The 20,583-nt window shown below is 48.5% G+C and overlaps 3 protein-coding genes across 3 annotated transcripts; 2 read left to right on the forward strand and 1 right to left on the reverse strand.

Moving 5' to 3' along the window:
* Window positions 1–1,814: 1,814 nt before the first annotated feature.
* Window positions 1,815–4,178, forward strand: LOC120707547 (scopoletin glucosyltransferase-like). Its single transcript, XM_039992464.1, has 2 exons — window positions 1,815–3,797; window positions 4,077–4,178. Exon 1 carries the CDS (start codon window positions 2,017–2,019, stop codon window positions 3,652–3,654), a length of 1,638 nt encoding a protein of 545 aa, XP_039848398.1. The 5' UTR covers window positions 1,815–2,016; the 3' UTR covers window positions 3,655–3,797; window positions 4,077–4,178.
* A 3,071-nt stretch (window positions 4,179–7,249) lies between these two features.
* On the reverse strand, window positions 7,250–8,981 carry LOC120707548 (scopoletin glucosyltransferase-like). The gene has a single exon (XM_039992465.1). It carries the CDS (start codon window positions 8,820–8,822, stop codon window positions 7,350–7,352), a length of 1,473 nt encoding a protein of 490 aa, XP_039848399.1. The 5' UTR covers window positions 8,823–8,981; the 3' UTR covers window positions 7,250–7,349.
* Window positions 8,982–18,150: 9,169 nt separating this feature from the next.
* On the forward strand, window positions 18,151–20,568 carry LOC120707551 (AF4/FMR2 family member lilli-like). The gene is made up of 2 exons (XM_039992468.1): window positions 18,151–18,465; window positions 19,697–20,568. The coding sequence occupies exon 2, from the start codon at window positions 19,758–19,760 to the stop codon at window positions 20,349–20,351; it is 594 nt and encodes a 197-aa protein (XP_039848402.1). The 5' UTR covers window positions 18,151–18,465; window positions 19,697–19,757; the 3' UTR covers window positions 20,352–20,568.
* The last annotated feature ends 15 nt before the right edge of the window (window positions 20,569–20,583 follow it).

Below are 20,583 nucleotides of genomic sequence, written 5' to 3' on the forward strand. Positions count from 1 at the left end.
GTGTGTCTCTCCTTAGACAATGATGAGCATGTTAGTGTGTTTACCCACCTAAAGACCTTTTGCTAGTGTGCTCTAGTTGATAGGTTTAAAATTTATAAATTGGGCAATACTAGTTTAGGCTAAGGACTAGTTAAAAATTTGAAAATTTTCCAATTCAACCCCTCTTCTTGGGCCTTGATCCTTTCAGATGTACCCCCGATCCTCATGTGCACTTCCAAGTCACGACGACACACGTACTACACGAGTTGAAGTTTGTGTATAAAAAACAGGTGGGAATATTCAAAGATGTGACTCATTACGTAAGTGATGACGAACAACAGGAGTCCGTTTTGAGACATCCGGGCGTTCCCGATTTCCAACGTCGGTATCACAGAAGGACAACATTAATGCGCGACGCGTCGCGGGGTAGGCGCAACGCGCGACCTCATTTCCTTCCCCTTTTACCCACGTGCAGTCCCATCTTATCAAATCAATATCCAACTTTTTAGTATGAGAAGTTTTCTAAAAAAACATTTTATCTCATTAATACGAGTTCCGTGTTGAATACCAATTGCACCGTTGTGCTCTTCATGATAAGACGGTCAAAACGAGATCCCACTTGCATATATTTTAAAGATATTTTATACTGATAGCAAGTTGCAATATACTATATATATATAAATTGCCACAAAAATATAAGACTTCATACAAATAAGTTGCCACACATATAAGATATAAATTGTAAAAAAATATTTATAAATTATTATAGAAGAGAGTTGTCACAAAAGTATAATCTGCTATACACATGAATACACATGAGTTGCCGCACATATAACATATAAGTTACTATAAGCAAATTTATCATACACTCATACACATAAAGTTAACACAAAATAAAAGTTGTTATACACGTAATTTATCACCACAACAAAGTCAATACACATAAATTGCTAAAAAAAGAAAACAACTCGTCACATAAATTGCCACATAAAGAATGCAGGCCACAAGAGCGAATCTGGGGTCAAATCAAGTCCACTTACATATACTAGATGAGTCTCGAATTGGAAGGCCATAAGAAATGAAAGATCGCTGGTGGGAGGTTATGGGCCACGTGGGAGTTGTACGAAGGCGCTAGGGTGTGGCCATATACCTAAGTTGCCAGTATACATATAATAGCAACTTATTTTTGAAAGACACAGTAACAACTTATTTTTGAAAAGACATAGTAGCAACTTATATATGTATATTGTAGCAAGTTCTTTAATAACCTTCAAATTTAAATTTACACATAAATTGCTGCTAGTGTAAAACATCGCCAAAACATATACAAGTGCGGTCTAGTTTTGTTCGTCTTGTCGTATAGAACACAATGGTGCAATCGGTTATCAAAATAGAGATCATATGAAGGAGATAAAATATTTTTTAGCCTAAAATCTTTTATGTTTAATAGACTCCGGAGCTAACTGTATTAAAGGGAAGAACGTGCGGGTGAGGAATCCTGTCAGGAGATTGAATATGGGCTTTGATACTTTATTAGGCCATATGCAGTCCGTGCGGGTCGCTTGATGGTTAGATGTAGCGACCGGTCGGTTGTTAGTTTTTTCCATCACAGAAACGAGGCCAACTTGGTGTCTGGGTGGGGAGATCGCGGCGCAGCATCCCCGCGCGTCGCTCGCTCATGGAATTCACTTCAGCTGGTGACTCTCAAGTCTACCGCCGCTTACGAATGGCATCGCACTATACAAATACAACTGCTCTCTACGGTAGAAACCTGCCTGCTAGTGGCGTCATTTAGCTGTCAAACGGGCCGGGAGAGAGAGAGAGAGACAATTTTCTGTTCAAATTCTTGCTGGTGAAGCTACACACTTGGAGGGCAATCCAAGCAACTACTTTAAAATTATTGGAGGTCATCACCAAGTCGGAGAAGGCTACTGGTGTTCGTTTGAGGCGAAACTACTGGTGTTCTTCCTCGATGATTCCATCACCATGTAGAAAAATACTAAAATCCAAATCATTTGGAGCCTATAAATACTGTACATGTGTAACTTCCACTCGAAGGTTCTCGTCTTTCTTGCCACTCCGCTTTGTGCGCCCTGCCTCGTAAAATTCATCCATAAAAAAAGAGTGCGCAGCGTGCGTCCACCTGACCTGATCCGTTCCCGACAGCGCCGGGGAGCCGGGTCGCGGTCAGCCATGGCGATCGAAGGTCAGCAGCAGCCGCTGCACATGCTCTTCTTCCCGTTCCTGGTGCCGGGGCACCTCATCCCGGCCGCCGACATGGCCGCGCTCTTCGCCGCCCGCGGCGTCAAGTGCACCATCCTCACCACCCCCGTGAACGCCGCGGTCATCCGCTCGGCGGTGGACCGCGCCAACGAGGCCTCCCGCGGCGCCGATGGCGCCCTGGCCATCGACATCGCCGTCGTGCCCTTCCCGGACGTCGGGCTGCCCCCCGGCGTCGAGTCCGGACCGGCACTCAACTCCGATGCCGACCGCGAGAAGTTCTTCCAGGCGCTCCAGCTGCTCCGGGAGCCCTTCGACCGGTTCCTGGCGGAGAACCGCACCGACGCCGTCGTGTCCGACAGCTTCTTCGACTGGTCCGCGGACGCCGCGGCAGAGCACGGCGTCCCGCGGCTGGGGTTCCTCGGAACCAGCCTGTTCGCGCGGGCCTGCAGCAACAGCACGGCGCGCCACAACCCCGTGGAGGCCGCGCCCGAGGACCCCGACGCGCCCGTGCTGCTCCCGGGGCTGCCGCACCGCGTCGAGATGCGGCGCAGCCAGATGATGGAGCCCAAGAAGCGGCCGGATCGCTGGGCCTTGCTCCAGCGCATGAACGCCGCGGACCAGAGGAGCTACGGCGAGTTGTTCAACAGCTTCCGCGAGCTGGAGCCGGACTACCTGGAGCACTACACCACGACGCTCGGCCGCCGCGCGTGGCTCGTCGGGCCGGTCGCCTTCGCCAGCAAGGACGTGGCGACGAGGGGCGCTGACGACGAGGGTCTCTCGCCCGACGCGGACGGCTGCCTGCGGTGGCTGGACACCAAGCCGGCCGGGTCGGTGGCGTACGTGTCCTTCGGCACGCTGTCCCGTTTCTCGCCGCCCGAGCTTCGCGAGCTCGCGCGCGGCCTCGACCAGTCCGGCAAGAACTTCGTCTGGGTCGTCGGCGGCGGCGCGGATGACGCCGAGGAGTCGGAGTGGATGCCCGACGGGTTCGCGGAGCTGCTGGCGCGCGGCGAGCGCGGGCTCATCATCCGGGGCTGGGCGCCGCAGATGCTGATCCTAAACCACGCCGCCGTGGGCGGCTTCGTGACGCACTGCGGCTGGAACTCGACGCTGGAGGCCGTGGGCGCCGGCGTGCCGATGGTGACGTGGCCGCGGTACGCCGACCAGTTCTACAACGAGAAGCTGGTGGTGGAGCTGCTCAAGGTCGGCGTCGGCGTCGGGTCCACGGACTACGCGTCGAAGCTGGAGGCGCGGCGGGTGATCGGCGGCGATGTGGTCGCCGAGGCCATCGAGAGGGTGATGGGCGACGGCGAGGAGGCGCAGGCGATACGAGAAAGGGCGAGGGTGCTCGGGGAGAAGGCCAGGCGCGCCGTGGAGAAGGGCGGGTCCTCGTACGATGACGTCGGGCGGCTCATGGACGAGCTGATGGCTCGTAGGGGCCTCGTCAATGTCTGATTGGTGGAAGCGCGTCGAAAATGGAAGGTTGGGGTTCGGTAGCGACGGGGCGAATGCGAATCTGAATATGGTTATCAGTGACAGCCACTGACTAGAGTCGTAGAGTTCGTGCCATCCATCGTGTGGAAAGGAAAAGTATTCAGGGTGTGTTTAGATGCCCCAAACCCACCCCAAAATCCAAACTTTCCATCACATCTCCATCACATCGAAACATTAAATATAGCAAATGACTTATGCATGAAGTACTACATGTAGGTAAATAAAAAAACTAATTGCATAGTTTTGATATACGTTGCGAGACGAATATTTTGAGCCTAGTTAGGTCATGGTAGGACAATATTTACCACAAACAAACGAAATGTGCTACAGTGTCCGGTGTAATTTTTTCTCCCACTTTTCCAGGGAACTAAACACAGCCTCAGTGGAGTTGCGCGGAGAGTTTGGACTTGCCTAGGTTGTATCTAACGTTCATGATCGTTGATGGCTACCTCTCTTAATCTCATCTATCTATCTTTATCTTATTATTTGACCAATAAATGCAGCCTCTACGTTCACTCTGAAGACCTAAAAATTTCCACGTTAATCGAAGAAAAATAGAAAAAATAAAAATTACTCACCACTACCATTACGATAAAAATTAGCATAAAATATCTCTGTGCCTAATTAAAAATCACCCAGCAATGCTATTATAAAAAATTAAATATAAAATACCATTTAACTATGTATCAGTTACAAATATATATTATTAATAAAAACTAAATCTAACAACAATCAATCAAAATAAAATGAAAATAAGAATAATTACCCGCATAATATTATTAAAGCTCAACAAATCAAATTGTTATTATAGGTAAATCATACTTGAATTGTTTAATCAACAATAAGACATAATTTACGATAACAAACAGGATGATGTATGGTAAAAAAATAGTATAACCTTTAAGTAAAGATACAACGACATGTAAATTTTTGAATTTTCAATACTAGCCGCGTAAATGCGCGGGCTATACGCCTAGTTTATATAATACTACGTACTAGCTTATCAATCATGCAAATGGACTTGCGAGTAATTTAGAGTTATATCTCCTCAGTTAAAACTATCTCTAAGGAAAATTCATCTAATATTGACTAAGTTTATGAAAAATATAGACTAAAGCATATATTTATATATCTGGTGCGCCTAGTTTAATATTGTAGATACTTATGGATTTTTTTTCTATAAACTCAATCAAACATAGACAAATTTAGCTCAGAATAAAACAAAAAGTAACTTATAGTTTCGAATGAAGGGATTAGGTAAATAAAGTTTTTATTTATACACCATAATACATATAATATGAATATATTTTAATTCATTTAGGAGTAAATATTTTAACTTGTATACATCACAATCATCGCTAATGCGCTGGTAAGTCCAACTCTATCCTACTTACTGAGTAGGAGCTGTCCTAACTATGTTAGGCTCTAGATTTAACTCACAACTCCAGCAATAGCCCCTAATTCTTATCCCCTACGTTTATATGACATGGTAGAACCCGCATATTAGTTGTTGATTTTTTTCATATTTTTACTTCTCCCGCTCACGGCTCACCTCTTCCCTCTCACTCTTCTCTCCCTTCCCCGTGCTCTTCTCTCTCGTACTCTCTCTCCCCCTCCCACTGCTCGGCAAGGACGCCGTGGCCGGTGAGCACGAACGCGTCCCACTGCTCGGCGGCGCGCGCCACGTTGGCCACCGCTGTCGTGCTGGGTTCCCGTAGTTCGACCACCGGCGCAGCGTCTGGCATCCCCGGCGTGCCGCAGCCAACCATGACGGGGTGGTCATGAAGTCCTGGACTCCTGGCCATGCGTGTGACTCTGACACGCGTAGTGCAATGTGGAAGTCGAAGTAGAGCGGGTTCTTGAGGTGCGACGGCATCGGCATCTCCGAACGGCTCGGGCGTCGCACTCCACGTGCTCACCGCCACCCTCCCTCACTTCCCACTCCGTTGTCCGTGCTGGTGCTCCAGATCAACCGCTTCGCATGTGACGGCCTCGTCTGCGCACCACCTGGCTGCCGACAGCTCAAGCGATGGAGAGGGAACGGGAGACGGAGAGGGAGAGGGAGAGGAAGAGAAACAGGTGAAATAAAAAGGTAGGGCCTCCCTATCCAACCGCGGGAGAAGGGGTCGGATGGGGAGATTTGGGTACCTGAAGCCTGAGTATAGGGCTCTGCGGAGTGAGTTTTTTTTTCTCTCAGCTCCTACTTTTTGAGTAGAAATTTGAATAGAGGTTTTGCTGGAGTTACTTTACTATTCATCTAGGTCAATACCACGACATGCTGCTTTTCACAAAAGCATCGAATATTATTTTTAGAAAGGATAGTAGCTCTGCTTTGTTTCTAAAAATTTTTGGTCAAAATATCACATCAAATATTTGGACACATGCATCTTTTTTTCTTTTAAATTTTAAATATATATATATTTATTTATTTATCATATTTGATATGACGTATTAGATATGAACTTTTGGGCTAGCCTAAACCGTTAGATATTCAAAAAATTCAACGGTATGTATCCTTCTTTTTTCAGATTAACACGATAATTTCTAGGGTATTGATGGTTTACGGTCAACCGTACGGGAGGCTCCCGTATGGTCGATTTTCCGACCGTTGTTTTTTTTCTATTATAGAAATTTTTTTGTCATTTACTGATTAAAATTTTTAAAAAAAAATACAAGAAAAAATTTGGAGACCAAAAAACATTTCAAGCAAGATATGAGAGCAGAAAAAAATTTCAAGAAAAAAAATTGGAGAGCACAAAAATTTCAAGAATTTTTTTTTGCATCATTAAAAAATATTCATCTGAAAAAAATCAAAAGGAATTCAAAAAAAATTGTTGAAAATTTTTTGCAAAAAAAAATGGAGGCGCGAGGCGGCGGCGGATCCGCGCTGCCCCGTCGTCCTCCCCGCCGACGGGGGAGCGCGCGGCCCAGGGAGGCTTGAGGCCGCCGCACCCCGGGGAGGCGGATCCGGCGGCGGCGACGTCGGTGGAGCGCGCGGCGGCGGCGGCGCGCGGATCCGGCGGCGGCGCGCTGCTAGTCTTCCCACCACAGCTGCCCGTCTTCCCACCGGCACCGCACCACCCCGCTGGCGTCGCGCAGCGACCCAGGGAGCCGGATCTGGCGGCGCGCGGCGGCGGGGGAGCCCGCGGCGGCCCAGGGAGGCGGTCCATCGACGGCGCGCGGGGGAGGTGCGGCGGATTCAGGGAGGTGGAGGAGCCGGCTCAGCGAGGGGGAGGGAAGCGCGGCTTGAGGGAGGAAGGGGAGGCGGCGGCCGCCATGGATCTGGTCTAGCGGAAGGAAGGGGAAGGGAAGGGGGCGGGGGAAGGAGAAGGGGATGGGAGAGGCGCGGTCGCCATGGGGAGCGGAGCTCCCACGGGCGGAGCCGAGATCCAGGAGAAAATGGTGAGGGAGAAAGGTGAAGGGGAAAGGAGCAGGTGAGAGTGCGGAAGGGGAGGGTGCGGGAGGATCCAGAAGGTGGGAGTGGGTGGAGAGATCGACCGTGAGTTTAGAAACTCACGGTTGACTGTAGATTCAGCGTCCCGTAATTTCTACTCGGCAGACGTAGTTGTTTCTTTTAAAATTATTATATTAAGATAATAGATAAAGTATTTTAAAAAATCAACCGCAGCCTTCCACTTTTGACGCGCTTCCACCAATCAGACATTGACGAGGCCCCTGCGAGCCATCAGCTCGTCCATCAGCCGCCCGACGTCATCGTACGAGGACCCGCCCTTTTCCCCGGCGCTCCTGGCCTTCTCCCCGAGCACCCTGGCCCTCTCCCTTATCGCCTCCGCCCCCTCGCCGTCGCCCATCACCCTCCCGATGGCCTCGGCGACCACATCGCCGCCGATCACGCGCCGCGCCTCCAGCTTCGACGCGTAGTCCGTGGACCCGACGCCGACCCCGACCTTGAGCAGCTCCACCACCAGCTTCTCGTTGTAGAACTGGTCGGCGTACCGCGGCCACGTCACCATCGGCACGCCGGCGCTCACAGCCTCCAGCGTCGAGTTCCAGCCGCAGTGCGTCACGAAGCCGCCCACGGCGGCGTGGTTCAGGATCAGCATCTGCGGCGCCCAGCCCCGGATGACGAGCCCGCGCTCGCCGCGCGCCAGCAGCTCTGCGAACCCGTCGGGCATCCACTCCGACTCCTCGGCGTCCGCGCCGCCGACGACCCAGACGAAGTCCTTGCCGGACAGGTCGAGGCCGCGCGCGAGCTCGCGCAGCTCGGGCGGCGAGAAACGGGACAGCGTGCCGAAGGACACGTATGCCACCGACCCGGCCGGCTTCGTGTCGAGCCACCGCAGGCAGCCGTCGGCGTCGGGCGAGAGGCCGTCGTCGGCGCCCCTCGTCGCCAAGTCCTTGCTGGCGAACGCGACCGGCCCGACGAGCCACGCGCGGCGCCCGAGCGTCGTGGTGTAGTGATCCACGTATTCCGGCTCCAGCTCGTGGAAGCTGTTGAACACCTCGCCGTAGCTCCTCTGGTCTGCGGCGTTCAAGCGCTGGTGGAAGGCCCAATGCTCAGGCCGCTTCTTGGGCTCCATCATCTGGCTGCGCCTCATCTCGACGCGGTGCGGCAGCCCGGGCAGCAGCACAGGCGCGTCGGGGTCCTCGGGGGCGGCCTCCACGGGGTTGTGGCGCACCGTGCAGTCGCTGCAGGCCCGCGCGAACAGGCTGGTGCCGAGGAACGCCAGCCGCGGGACGCCGTGCTCCGCCGCGGCGTCCACGGACCAGTCGAAGAAGCTGTCGGACACGACGGCGTCGGTGCGGTTCTGCGTCAGGAACCGGTCGAAGGACTCCCGAAGCAGCTGGATCGCCCGGAAGAACTTGTCGCCGTCGGCATCGAAGTTCAGGGCCGGCACGGACTCGACGCCGGGGGGCAGCCCGACGTCCGGGAACGGCACGACAGCGATGTCGATGGACAGGGCGTCCTCGGTGCCGCGGGAGGCCTCGTTGGCGCGGTCCACCGCTAAGCGGATGACCCCGGCGTTCACAGGGGTGGTGAGGATGGTGCACTTGACGCCGCGGGCGGCGAAGAGCGCGGCCATGTCGGCGGCCGGGATGAGGTGCCCCGGCGTTAGGAAAGGGAAGAAGAGGATGCGCAGCGGCTGTTGCTCACCTTTGATCGCCATGGCTGGCCGCGAGTCGGCGCCCCGGCGCTGTTGGGAAAGATCAGGTGTGGATTTTACGTGGCAGGGCGTAGAAAGCAAAGTGGCGAGGAAGACGGGAACTTCAGACCGAATGGAAGATACAATTTATACGCTCAATATGATTTGGATTTTAATATTCACTATTAGAAAACACGCCATCAGCACCGGTTTTCCAACTAGTACTAGGGAACCGATATTCGTCACCGGGTAAAACACTCGGTACCTAATGCCTTCTTCTATATCAGGGTAGTTTTTGTTAAAAAAAAGTCCACACGCGTGCACATCATAAGTCACATTATTTTTCACGCGAATTACGCATGTGTGCAGTGGCCCACATTCGAACTCGGGAATTCTTACCTCTCATGTATCTTGCTTACCATCACACCTACACATCATTTGTGATGAGAAGAAAATACTTTTCTTTTGAAGTAACCCATAAAGAAAACCAGGTACTTATGCTAGCATTGGTACCGAGTCTGCTTCTTTTTTTTCTCCAAAAAAACAGTACAGATGCAAATGCTCATAAACGCACGCACACTCACCTCTATGAATACACGGACACAACTCTACCTCTATGAATACCTTTGATATGTTTTTTAGTAGTGATTTTTCAACTTCGTGATGGAATGGATCATCCAGGAAGAACACTAGTAGCCATCTCTGACTTGGTTTGCCCTCCAATTCAGTGTGCTGCTTCACCAGCAAGGATTTGACCAGAAAATTGTCCCTCCCGTTTGACAGCTAACCGACTCCACTAGCAGGTTTCTAGAGGGCAGCGGTCCCGGGAAGTGGTAAGATCGGATTATTTGTACAGCACTGCGATACCATTCTAACTTTTACAAAATTTCAAACATATTTAGAATATTTCAGACACATTATAATAGTGAAAAATGATCATATTAACCCTAATTAACTATATCAATTGTAATAGAAAAAACGCGCTATTTATTAGGTTCCCTAATTCCTCAATCAATGCAAATACAGTGGAACTAGAAAAGTAATATCTACTTAAGCATTTGATTTGCTCCATACACTTCTCTATACAATTTTTTTCGATATTTAATATGGCTTTAATTTGATGGATTATAAAATAACACTCTTTGTAGGACAAAATTTGATGGCTAAATGAACACTTATTTTGAATGGATGGGGTAGAGTTCAGAGTCACTAGTTGAATGACTCCAACCAGTGAATACTATGCGCGAGCAACGCGCCGAAATTTTCGTTTTCATGCACAAACGGGCTGCTTCATATTAATAAGAGTGTTAAAGAAGCCACCACGTTCGTTGATAGGGTTTAGAAATATCCACGCTAATCTAAAAAGGTGAAGTATTTACACCATTGGATGTTATGTAGATCTAACGGTCTAAATTAATGTAAAGAGTCCATATCAACTAATAAATATATGAATTCAGAATTAAAAAAATAAAAATAGAAGAAGCTCAAAGAGTACATCCTAAAGACTATTAATAATTAATAAGTAACTAAATTCAGAATTAGGAAAATGTGAAAATTAGCAGTTCACCGGAGAATCCATATCAGATATAATTAATAAATAACTAAATTCAGGTTTGTAAAAATAAGAAAATTAGATCTTGAAAAAAAGAATTACAATTAGTAAATAGCTAAATTCAAAAGTAAACCATAAGAAAATTAGTAGTTGACCAAATAATCCATATGAATATGATTAATAAATAGATCAACTTATGAATATAAAATAGAAATAAAATAATTGTTGTTTTGTATAGCGATTAATAAGCAAATTAGGAAGGAAAATAGCTTTAGGTAAAGTTCCACAAATGTGTAAAGTATTAGGATCCGACTATTGGGGGCTTCTCCAACAGGTTTTTTTTTTGCAAAGTTGCACCAAATATGTAAAAAAAAATAGTATCATCCAAGAAGCCCAAATAAAATCCCAAAACTGCTTACAATGGAGAGGAGAAAAAAATTAGCTTCATCGGCCTGTCCTTCCTCCTTGAGTTATAAGGTGTTCTAAGAATTACCACATTACCACTAAGATGTTGCTTTGATAAAAATAAAAAATAATCCAGCTCCATCAAAAATATGATTTCACCATCGAAGTTAAAACTAAAGCAATTTTAGGAGACAAGGTCCAACAAAATAGGTCATTAGTGTAGCATTTAGAGAGTGTGCTAACAACCCCCAAAAATTATTAGAATATTGAAGGAGAAGCACAATTGAATAGTATTGACTTATAGGAAACAACTATAAGTAAAATAAAAAAGATACAAAAGTTAACACGAGTTAGATTCTATGATAATAATGAGAGCCATAGAGTATGGTGAGCATAAAGGAGAGGATTGTACAGTAGTAAATCGTAGTACGTCATATAAAAAGACACAGTTGTTGTACAACAATATAGATGTATGTATGCATAAAATTTTAGGGCCGAAGATAGTAGAATAAAAAAACTAGCTAGCTGCGCTATTTGCGTGGGACATCTTGCTAATTAAGATACACCAATGAGATAAAAAATTGACTCGAGTACTGCATCAGCGATTTTCTCCCCATTGAGACACCAAGTTGAAATATTTTGATTCCTCAGAAAATGAGAGTTGCATTCTTTTTAGGGCAGAGAGTAAAAAGAATCTAACCGTTGTTAGTTTGTTATGAACTTATGATGGCCACTTCCATGCATAGTATGGCTCTGCGCATAGTTTTGACGGCAGTCTTTTCTCGTTGTTTTCCATCGTTTTTCCATGTGTCACCTCACCTGGACGATCTGATCAACCCACCTACTGCCTACTGGAACGACCGAAAGAAAAACGACAAATGACGAGGAGCAGTTCAGCATCGATCTGACTTGCTCCCTAATACAAAATGGGCACGGCCTCCAGCCACGCTAGAGTCTAGTGTAGCGATATGGCAACTTGAACCGTTGCACGGCAAGGAAGGAACCATACGTCCGTTGAGCCTTGGACTTTGAACCCGTAAGAACGTTCGGCAACACTGTACGGCCAGAAAGCAGACAACCATTTAGCTATATACTCCATCGGTTTCAAATTTTAGTTCGTTTAATTTTTTATCTTAAGTTTGACCACTCGTCTTATTAAAAAATTTGTACAAAATATCACTTCTTTTATTGTGAGTTGTTTTCTCAACACAAGATCTTCAAGAATGACTTAAATTTGACAATATTTGTACAAATTTTAAATAAAATGAATGGTCAAATTTAGAGTAAAAAAAAATCAAACGAACTACAATTTGAAACGGGGGTAGTAAAAAAAATAGGGATAGAACTTAGAGAAGTGGTGCCACGGTGAACCAGGGAAACGGGTTCAGGTTTCCGAATGCCTCATCTCAACCTACAACTTTTCTTTGACGGGCCGCCAGGAAAACTTTTCTTTCGCTGACGCGCGATGCGTTCGTCCGCTAGAGGTTTGGTCTTTCTCCGACGCGCGATGGGAGCCAATAGAAGCAGATTCCGAACAGATCGTGGTTGGCGGACTTGTTTAGTTGGTGAAAAGTTGTTGATTTTAATTACTTGACAAATAGTGTCCAATTATGGACTAATTAGCCTTAAAAGATTCATCTCGTACTAATCAGTTAGACTGTGTAATTAGTTATTTTTTTTAACTGCATTTAATACTCTATGCATGTGTCCGAACATTTGATGTGACGGGTACTGTAGAAATTTTTTTGGAACTAAACAAGTCATAAGGCCCTGTTACAACTACCTATTACAGCTACTAAAGGGAAGCTGATTGAGATTTCCATATTCGGTTTCTGACTGGCATCATGGCATGGACCCCGGTGGTGCCGTGCGCCTGCTGTGTGCCTGTGTTGCAGTGTTGGCAGAGGACATGGACAAGCTGCGGGAGATGGAGATGTTGGGTGAGGACGGCCGGGGCGGGGTGTGGACGGATTGAGATCCGCTGGAGTTGGGGTGGCTGACTTTGAGCCACTGCATGTGGGGCCCACTAGCGCTGGGGCCTGCTGGCAGTGACCCAATGTCAGCAGCCCCAAAGTCAGCTGATCCGGTTTCGGTGTGGACGCCAAAGCAACTCCTGTGCAGTATTACTCCTTCACTGACGTATGAGGCCGGATCCACATGTCAGTGACTCAACTGCAGAGGGCAGTATCCTCCCGGGTGGACACTGGTGGCCAACGTCAGGGACCCGGAGAACCTCTGCCGCGCCTTGGACGGGTGCGACGGCGCGTTCCACACCTCCGCCTTCGTGGACTCCGGGGGTATCTCGGGCTACACGGTGATTAGCACGGCCAACGTTTTTCTTTGGACTTCTACTGCCAGTGAGTCCAAATATGAATGGGGTAGCTCCTCACACCTTCACTTTAGAAAAAGAAGAGAAGAAGCACATGCGTCAAACTTCATTCATATTTGGACTGCCGTTAGAAGCCTACCGCCAAATGGAACGGCGGAAGCTCCTCCCGCCGATTCAAGTGGCCGTAGTGCGGCCGGGCCCAGGGGCCGACTGCTTACTAAAGCCGGTCCCAACGCTCCATGCCGGACGGTGTTCATGCGCTGCCAACTAAGCAAAAAACTAACGTGGCACAGTAAAAACTGATGTGGCATCGCAGTTAAAGAGGTGAGAGAAAAAAAAAATGCAAGAATCGGTGTCTCCAGCACCACACCGTTTCGACGCGGCATCCAAGGCACACACTCCGCCGGGATGAGAGAGCGCGGGCTCAAAACGGAGAGTGATAGGTGAGCAGGAGAGAGAAAGAGTCAGAAAAATTTATTGCGAGGACACCACGCGTTGGACCAGTGATGTCTAGATGTAACGTCTCATCTAGGTGGTAGCATGGACACCGGTTTGCGTTGGGACTAGTTGGGACTAGTCTAACGCCGTTTGAATTGGTGGTGACGCCCGAGGGGTGGGGGCGCCTGCTTAGCGCTGACGAGCGGCGGCGGACTACTAGCACTGCCGGTTTAAACAGAAGTAACATAAACCGCCAAATGTTTTCTGGTGATTTTTTTCCAAAAATCGCCTATTCAAACGGCGTTTCATGTGGCGGCAGAGGTATAATTTTGCAAATTCTCGATCCTTAAATATTTTTTTTTGCAAATTGGTAATAAAAAAATTCCTCTCCTTGCAAAAGAACTCAAGCCCAAGCCTTAGCCCATCACCTCCCCGATTTTGGGCCTGGCCCAACTTTAGATGATAGACTGGCCATGAAGCGGTTTTTTCTTTTTTATATTTAAAAAAAATTAAAATTTCAAAAATATATGCCGGTTTTGGAAAATTTCAAAAATATACCCCGGTCGCCCTATGGGGGGCGACAGGGCTCAAATGTAATTTTTTTTTCTTCAAATTTGCAACGAAGTCCCTGGAGAAAAAAAAAGAGGGAGGCCTGTCGCCCCCCCAACGGGCGACAGGCCCCTGTCGCCCACCCCAGGGGCGACAGGCCAGTGGGCCCGCCAGGGGGGCCGGTCGCCCCTCCTGCGGGCGACAGGGGGGGCCTGTCGCCCCCCCCCCCACGGGCGACCGGGTCAGCCTCCCTATATAAGGCCCCCCTCATTCCCTCCTCTCATTTGACCTCAAAAAATCCAAAAATATCCAGAAAAAAGAGAGGGGTGAGAAGAAGGGAAGCGGCGAAGCTCTGCCGAATTCCGCACTTGTGATCTACCGGTAATTTTCGTATAAATTCGTTGATATTGTATAACAATTTAATTTAATTAGCAGATTAGCTGAATTAGATTTGGTGCTTTAGAACACTGGTTTAGTATTACAATTTGAGTACTATTACAGACTTTTTCAAATAAAATAATTATACATTAGAATAGAATTATGATAGTACCTTATTGATATTGCAGTATAAGACAATAGAATTATAACAGTACCTATATTTTCACGCATCGATTTGGTATACGATATGTGCATTGCTTAAATTATGGTTTGTTATTTGGCGCACCACACTATAGCGCCAATGTCTTCGTCAGGATCAACCTACATTCCGTGGAGCAAGTGTAAAGCCACCGTACCCAAAGGAATTAATGTGCCAATGTGCTTCTGCGGTTCGTTATGCAAGTTCATGCAATCTGAGGTTTTATGAGATGACTACGGCATGAGGTTCTTTATGTGTGAGAACTACGAATATGATCCACCTAAGCGATATGGCAAAGACCGGGCCAAGGTAGCAGGATAACATACGCTATTTTTCTATATGACCTAACATTGAATTATGATTCTAACTTGTGTTGGACAAAGTCTCCTCCGCCTCTTTGTGATTTTATGCAGTGGTTCGACACCGTGCAGTCGCAGCAGGCAAAGGACATTGTGGAACAAAAAGCAAGATGGGCTGCAGAACGTTGGCGCCGAATGAAGCACGAGGAGCAGCAAGAGGAGAAGCGCAACAAAGAGCAAGAAGAGATCCGCAAGAGGATGGAGGAGGTGGATCATAAGGCGGCGGCCGAACGTGAAGCTGACAGGGAGAGAAAGCGAGAGAGGGCACGCCGTGCGAAGGAAGCCGGGCCCGAAGCAATTAGGAAGGGCAAATATCCTAGGTGCACTCAGTAGAGTAGTACCATATAATCCCGGCATTTTACATTCTATAAGGCATGGTAGGTTTAGATGCAACAAGAAATTATCTTGTCGCGTGCACATGCCACTGCAATTAGTTGTTTATGTTTTAAGTTAAGAGCTTAACTCTGTGTGTTGTAGCCTTTACCATTAATTTGCAGTTGTAGCCGGGAGTCTATGAAATCTTTGAACTTTTCCTTAATATTTTCGGAGCTTTTCATGTCACTAGAATACTAAAAAACACACATTAATATAACGATAAGAATTAAGAACTAAGAAATACATCAGGGTCTGCTGCTAAAAAGCTCAGCACGGCGATCACAGGTTTCCCAAATGTCGCATTGTTTGCCTAGACATACGTGACAAAAGATGACAACCTAATAGCAGTGCTCTTCCAACATTTCAAAAAGATGTGACAACACGGCAACCACACTAGCTCACCTTCAAAGCATTCTCTCTGGCGAGGACGACGGACCTGTCATTCTACAGCGAAGGTCTGTGGCGTGTAGTGGGGAAGGCGGCATCTAGGCGCGATCGACCGAGCGGCAGTAATGCAGTGCTGTGAGTCTGCATGCACAGAGATGCATCGAGTAGTGAAATTATGACGATTAGGCCGGTGCCCTGCAGTGTTTCGGGCGATGGGATATGTCGGGGCAGTGCAATAATCACGAGTGAGTGCTGTAGAGCGTGCAAGTGCTGAAGTCATGAGCAGTGAGACGTCGTGTCGTTGTTTAAAGTGGGAGGAGTGAGCGGTGTTGAGCGTGCGAGGGTACAAATCAAGAGCAACGAGAGGTCGTGTCCGTGTTTAAAGTGGTACGAGTGAGCGCTGTGGAGCGTGCGAATACTATAGGCTTTTCATGTTCATTTACACTCCACACTCCGGTTATCAGACCTTTGTGCGCCTATAAATACTCACCAGTTTGTGAACTCCCAGCACCACTCAAACACCAAAGCTTATTGTATACCCAATGTCTGGAGGTGGATCTAGCGGGAAGAATTACTATGGTTTTGGGAAAGGAAAAGGGGGAAGAAAGGGAGACCCCATAATATGGGAGGGGCCTCTTGGACCTGATTCCTTTCCGGAACCAGTGTCCAAATGAAACTCCTCTTCGACAATACGATAACCGTAGAGAACCGTGGCCAAAATGCAGACATGGTGACGACTGCTTAGTGCAGATGTGCACCGACGAGATGGATGGCGGTCGGCGTTTCTTTAAATGTCCACACGCATGGGTAATACTTGGTTGTTTCATTTCTTTATCTTCAATGAGACACCTTATCTGGAATTTGTTTTGCAGTCTTCCGATGCTCCAGAAAACTGTGGTTTTACTAGGTGGGTAGATCCTGCACCAATTGATTCTGTTCAGAAGTTCATCGAGTACCTCCAGATAAAGATCTTTGATCTGGAATGTAAGGTGAACCATTATGAGGAAGTGAGCGAGGGTAACAAAGACGACGAAGTTGATGATACCAGCAATGCAGCCGGTTCACAGGATGAACCATGCACTATTCCTTACTGCAACTGCCCTTGTCACAAGAAGAAGGGCCATGCGCCTCCGGCACCACCGCCTGCACCACCTGCAATGGGTGGATACTGCGGAGAAGGCTCAACGCAGTTTGCTACGTGGGGGTACGACTACTAGGACTACCCTAGTGCTAGTGACATGCTGCATCATTGTGTTTATTCTATTTTTTTAAAATTACCTAAGACATGTTAGGTTAGTCCGGAATCTGTTTACCGTAGTTTGCAACGGGTTCTGACATGCCACTGCATGTGTGATGTGTGTTTCATTATCGTTGTATTATGATGTAAAATTTGGTGGTTCACATTATTACTTCTCGTCACCCCTCTCTTTTTTTCTGAATTTTTAGTCTCAAATGACAAAGGGAATGGCGGCGAATGGTGGCCAGGGTTTAAGCAATAACGGAAGCAACAGCAATTAGTGGATTCATGTTGAGTTCCTCGTGTCAAAAAAAAAAGAAATGGTTAAGGATAAAATCAACCAAGAAATTATTATTTCGAACTTCTAAGCTCTATTGGTAGAAGTAACTAATAAGTACAAATAAATGATAATCGAAATCGTCCGAATTGCTTCGAGATCTCGTTTTTAGTTTCTAATCATTATAGGTTTGTGAAATCTGCATCTACCAGACATCCGCGCTGATAAAAAAGTTTATAGTTCGAAATCACATGAAAAGTAGTTTATCTAGTGTCATCCTTTAGAGGCCGCATCGCCCACCAAAATTGACATCCGACACCTTCCGTAAATTTCATGATAATTCGAACTCGATTTCCAAATCCTTCTGCAAATATATCACAATAAATCTTCGGATGCTGGAGGAATTTTATGAAATTCAATAGGCTTTGTTGGCTAGGCAAACACAGGACCCTGTCACCCCCCCAACGGGCGACAGGGGCCTGTCGCCCCTGGGGTGGGCGACAGGCCCCTTTTTTTTCTCCAGAGACTTCGTTGCAAATTTGAAGAAAAAAAAATTACATTTGAGCCCTGTCGCCCCCATAGGACGACCGGGGTATATTTTTGAAATTTTCCAAAACCGATATATATTTTTGAAATTTTAATTTTTTTTAAATATAAAAAAGAAAAAACCGCGGCCATGAACGAGGTACCGATCGATACTGGCACGACGGCCCGGCCCAGTCTATACCGCCGGTACCGGACACCCGGGAGTAGCAGCTGTTCAGTTCCGCTCCGAGTGGGAAAAAAAAGGAAACAGTTGTTGAGTTGACACGAAAGAGTCCAACCTCCCTATAAACAAGGCGACGGTGGCAGCCAGAGGAACAGAAGCAGTCGTGCCCCCGGATCATCCATAGAACCCCTGTTTATCTCCCCAGTTTCTAAACGGCCTACTCGTCCGCGGAGCACCCATTCGATCCTCATCCCCTTCCGCCAATCATCCACTAATCAACACTGCACTCTCCCTCTCTTCCGGCGTCGACTGCCGGCTGGTACGGGGGCCGTCAGGCGGCGCGGTGGGCTCCTCCGGGATCTCTCTCCATCGGCGGCGTCCTCTACGCCGCCGCCCGACGTGATCGCGAGAGCCGCGGCCGGCGAAGCGAGGCGGTGTCTCCGGTCAGCGGCTCCCCCTTCCTTAACACCCGGGTACCCCCTGTCCGTTTCTTCTTCTGCACATCGCTGGATCGTGCGTGCTTGCCCTGCCCCTAACCATGGCGTTTCTTCTTCGGTAACCGCAACGCTAGAGAGGCGCTCATCGCACCCGTAAATGGCCACGGTGCCGTCGTTTCAAGTTTCAACTCGATCCGTTGCCCCTGCCCCTCGACCTTTTCTCAGGAGACAGACAGATTATTATTTTACCATTAGAAGAAAAGAGAAGAAACAGCAAAAAAAAAAAAAAAACCGGCATGCTCGCCATGTTCGATCTTGGAAGTGTGTCGTGAATCCAAGTACACAATGCTCATTTTTGCCTGTTTTTGACTTGGGATTAGGGGATTAGCGTCCTCTCCCTGCCGCTCTTTTCTTTCTGGCGACGACATTGTGCTGTTTATAGGCTGGAGCCAGCCGTCGTAGAATCATAAGCGGATCCAGCAGGTCTGCATAACAAAATGCAGCGCCGCGGCTGACGTTGTATTTACTGGATCAAAGTTTGGGTCAATGATGTCCCAAGACCATTTCATTTCCATTGCTTCGGTCTGCAGCAGTTCTACAATATGGTAAGGTCAATCGCCCGTTTGTCCCAGTGTTCAAAGTAGACCTCGGGTGACCATGAGGTTCGCAGCCGTCTGGTCACCGTTTGGAATGTGTGCTGTGTTTAGATCCGCAAAAAACGGTAAAAAGAGTTACATTAGATTCTGTAGCACACTGTAGTACTTTTCGTTTGTTTGTGATAAATATTGTCTTTTGTTTGTGATAAATATTGTCCTACCATAGGCTAACTAGGCTCAAAAGATTCGTCTCGCAATGTACATCAAAACTATGTAATTAGTTTTTTTATTTATCTACATTTAGTACTCTATGCATGAGGCAAAAAATTTGATGTGATGGGTGAATAGTGAAGTTTGGAGAGAAATTTTGCAACTAAACACAGCCGTGGTTGGGCAGCCGCCACAAGACCTGACGTGCGCGCCTTAACTTTGGCTACACAACAGATCTTTGTCAGCACCTTAACTAGAGCCCCTGTTATCAAAAAAAAAAAAACTAGAGCCCCAGAATCCCCGATACGTCAACCAGAGAAAATGCGCCACCAGTTTTTTTCAAAAGGAAAAGAAAATGCGCCACCACCAACACCGAATTTATCTGGTACCATCCACAAAACCATCTGGTCGCTGATGATCACTCTGTGACTCTGTCCTGGCTTCTTGTCGACTACTGACAGGCAGCAGAGCTTTGGAGCCGACGCACGGAGCAGCGACGCTAGCGCAATCGGGCGGGGGGCAATGGCGGCGACGCCGCCACCGCGCCCGTACCGCTTCCCCGCGCTGCCGGAGGCGGCGGCGGCGGCGGCGGCGGCGGCCGAGCAGGAGGAGGACGACCGGGTGGCGGCGCGGTGCAGCAGGCGGTCGTGCGGGACGTGCAGCGCGTCGGCGGTGGCGAGCTGCGTGGCGCTGTGCCTCTGCCCGTGCGCCGTGCTCAGCTGCCTCACGCTGGCGCTCGTCAGGGCGCCCTACGCGGCGGGCCGGCGGTGCGCGGCCAGGCTCGCCCGGAGGCGCCTGCGGAAGGCAAGGGCGAGACGCGTCCGCGACCTGGGCGACGACGAGCAGCAGAAGCAGAAGCAGCAGCAGCAGCAGCAGCAGCAGCAGGGCCCGCGGCGGAGCAAGGAGTGGGGCGCCGAGCTGGCCCGCGCGGCCGCGGCCGGCGGCGCCGAGGCCAGGGCGAAGGTGAGCTCCAGGATGGACGCGTCCGATGAGGTGTGGGCGGACATGTACCAGGTCGGGCTCTGGGGGTTCGGCCGGCTGTCCTTCTCGGCGCCGGTGATGGCCGGGGGAGGAGGCGACTCCGAGACGGACGGCGGCGACGCAGCTCCTGAGTGACACATGCACTGCCCATGTCTAATGTCTTCCTGTACAAACTTTTTCTCTTTTGGTGAGGGTGCGGGTCGTGGGCTGGGCACGGTGCTGGAATGCGCACTTGCCTGCCTGGTGTGGCTCGTGGGTGACTCACCTTCGTTGTTGCAGCAGAACTCTGCACACGATCGCACTCTGTGTGCATGGTTGTGCAAACTGTTTTCTTTGTCATTTCCTCTACAAAGTTTGCTGTGTGGTC

This window comes from Panicum virgatum, chromosome 5K (assembly GCF_016808335.1).
Source record: "Panicum virgatum strain AP13 chromosome 5K, P.virgatum_v5, whole genome shotgun sequence".
In the NCBI taxonomy this organism is placed as follows: domain Eukaryota; kingdom Viridiplantae; phylum Streptophyta; class Magnoliopsida; order Poales; family Poaceae; genus Panicum; species Panicum virgatum.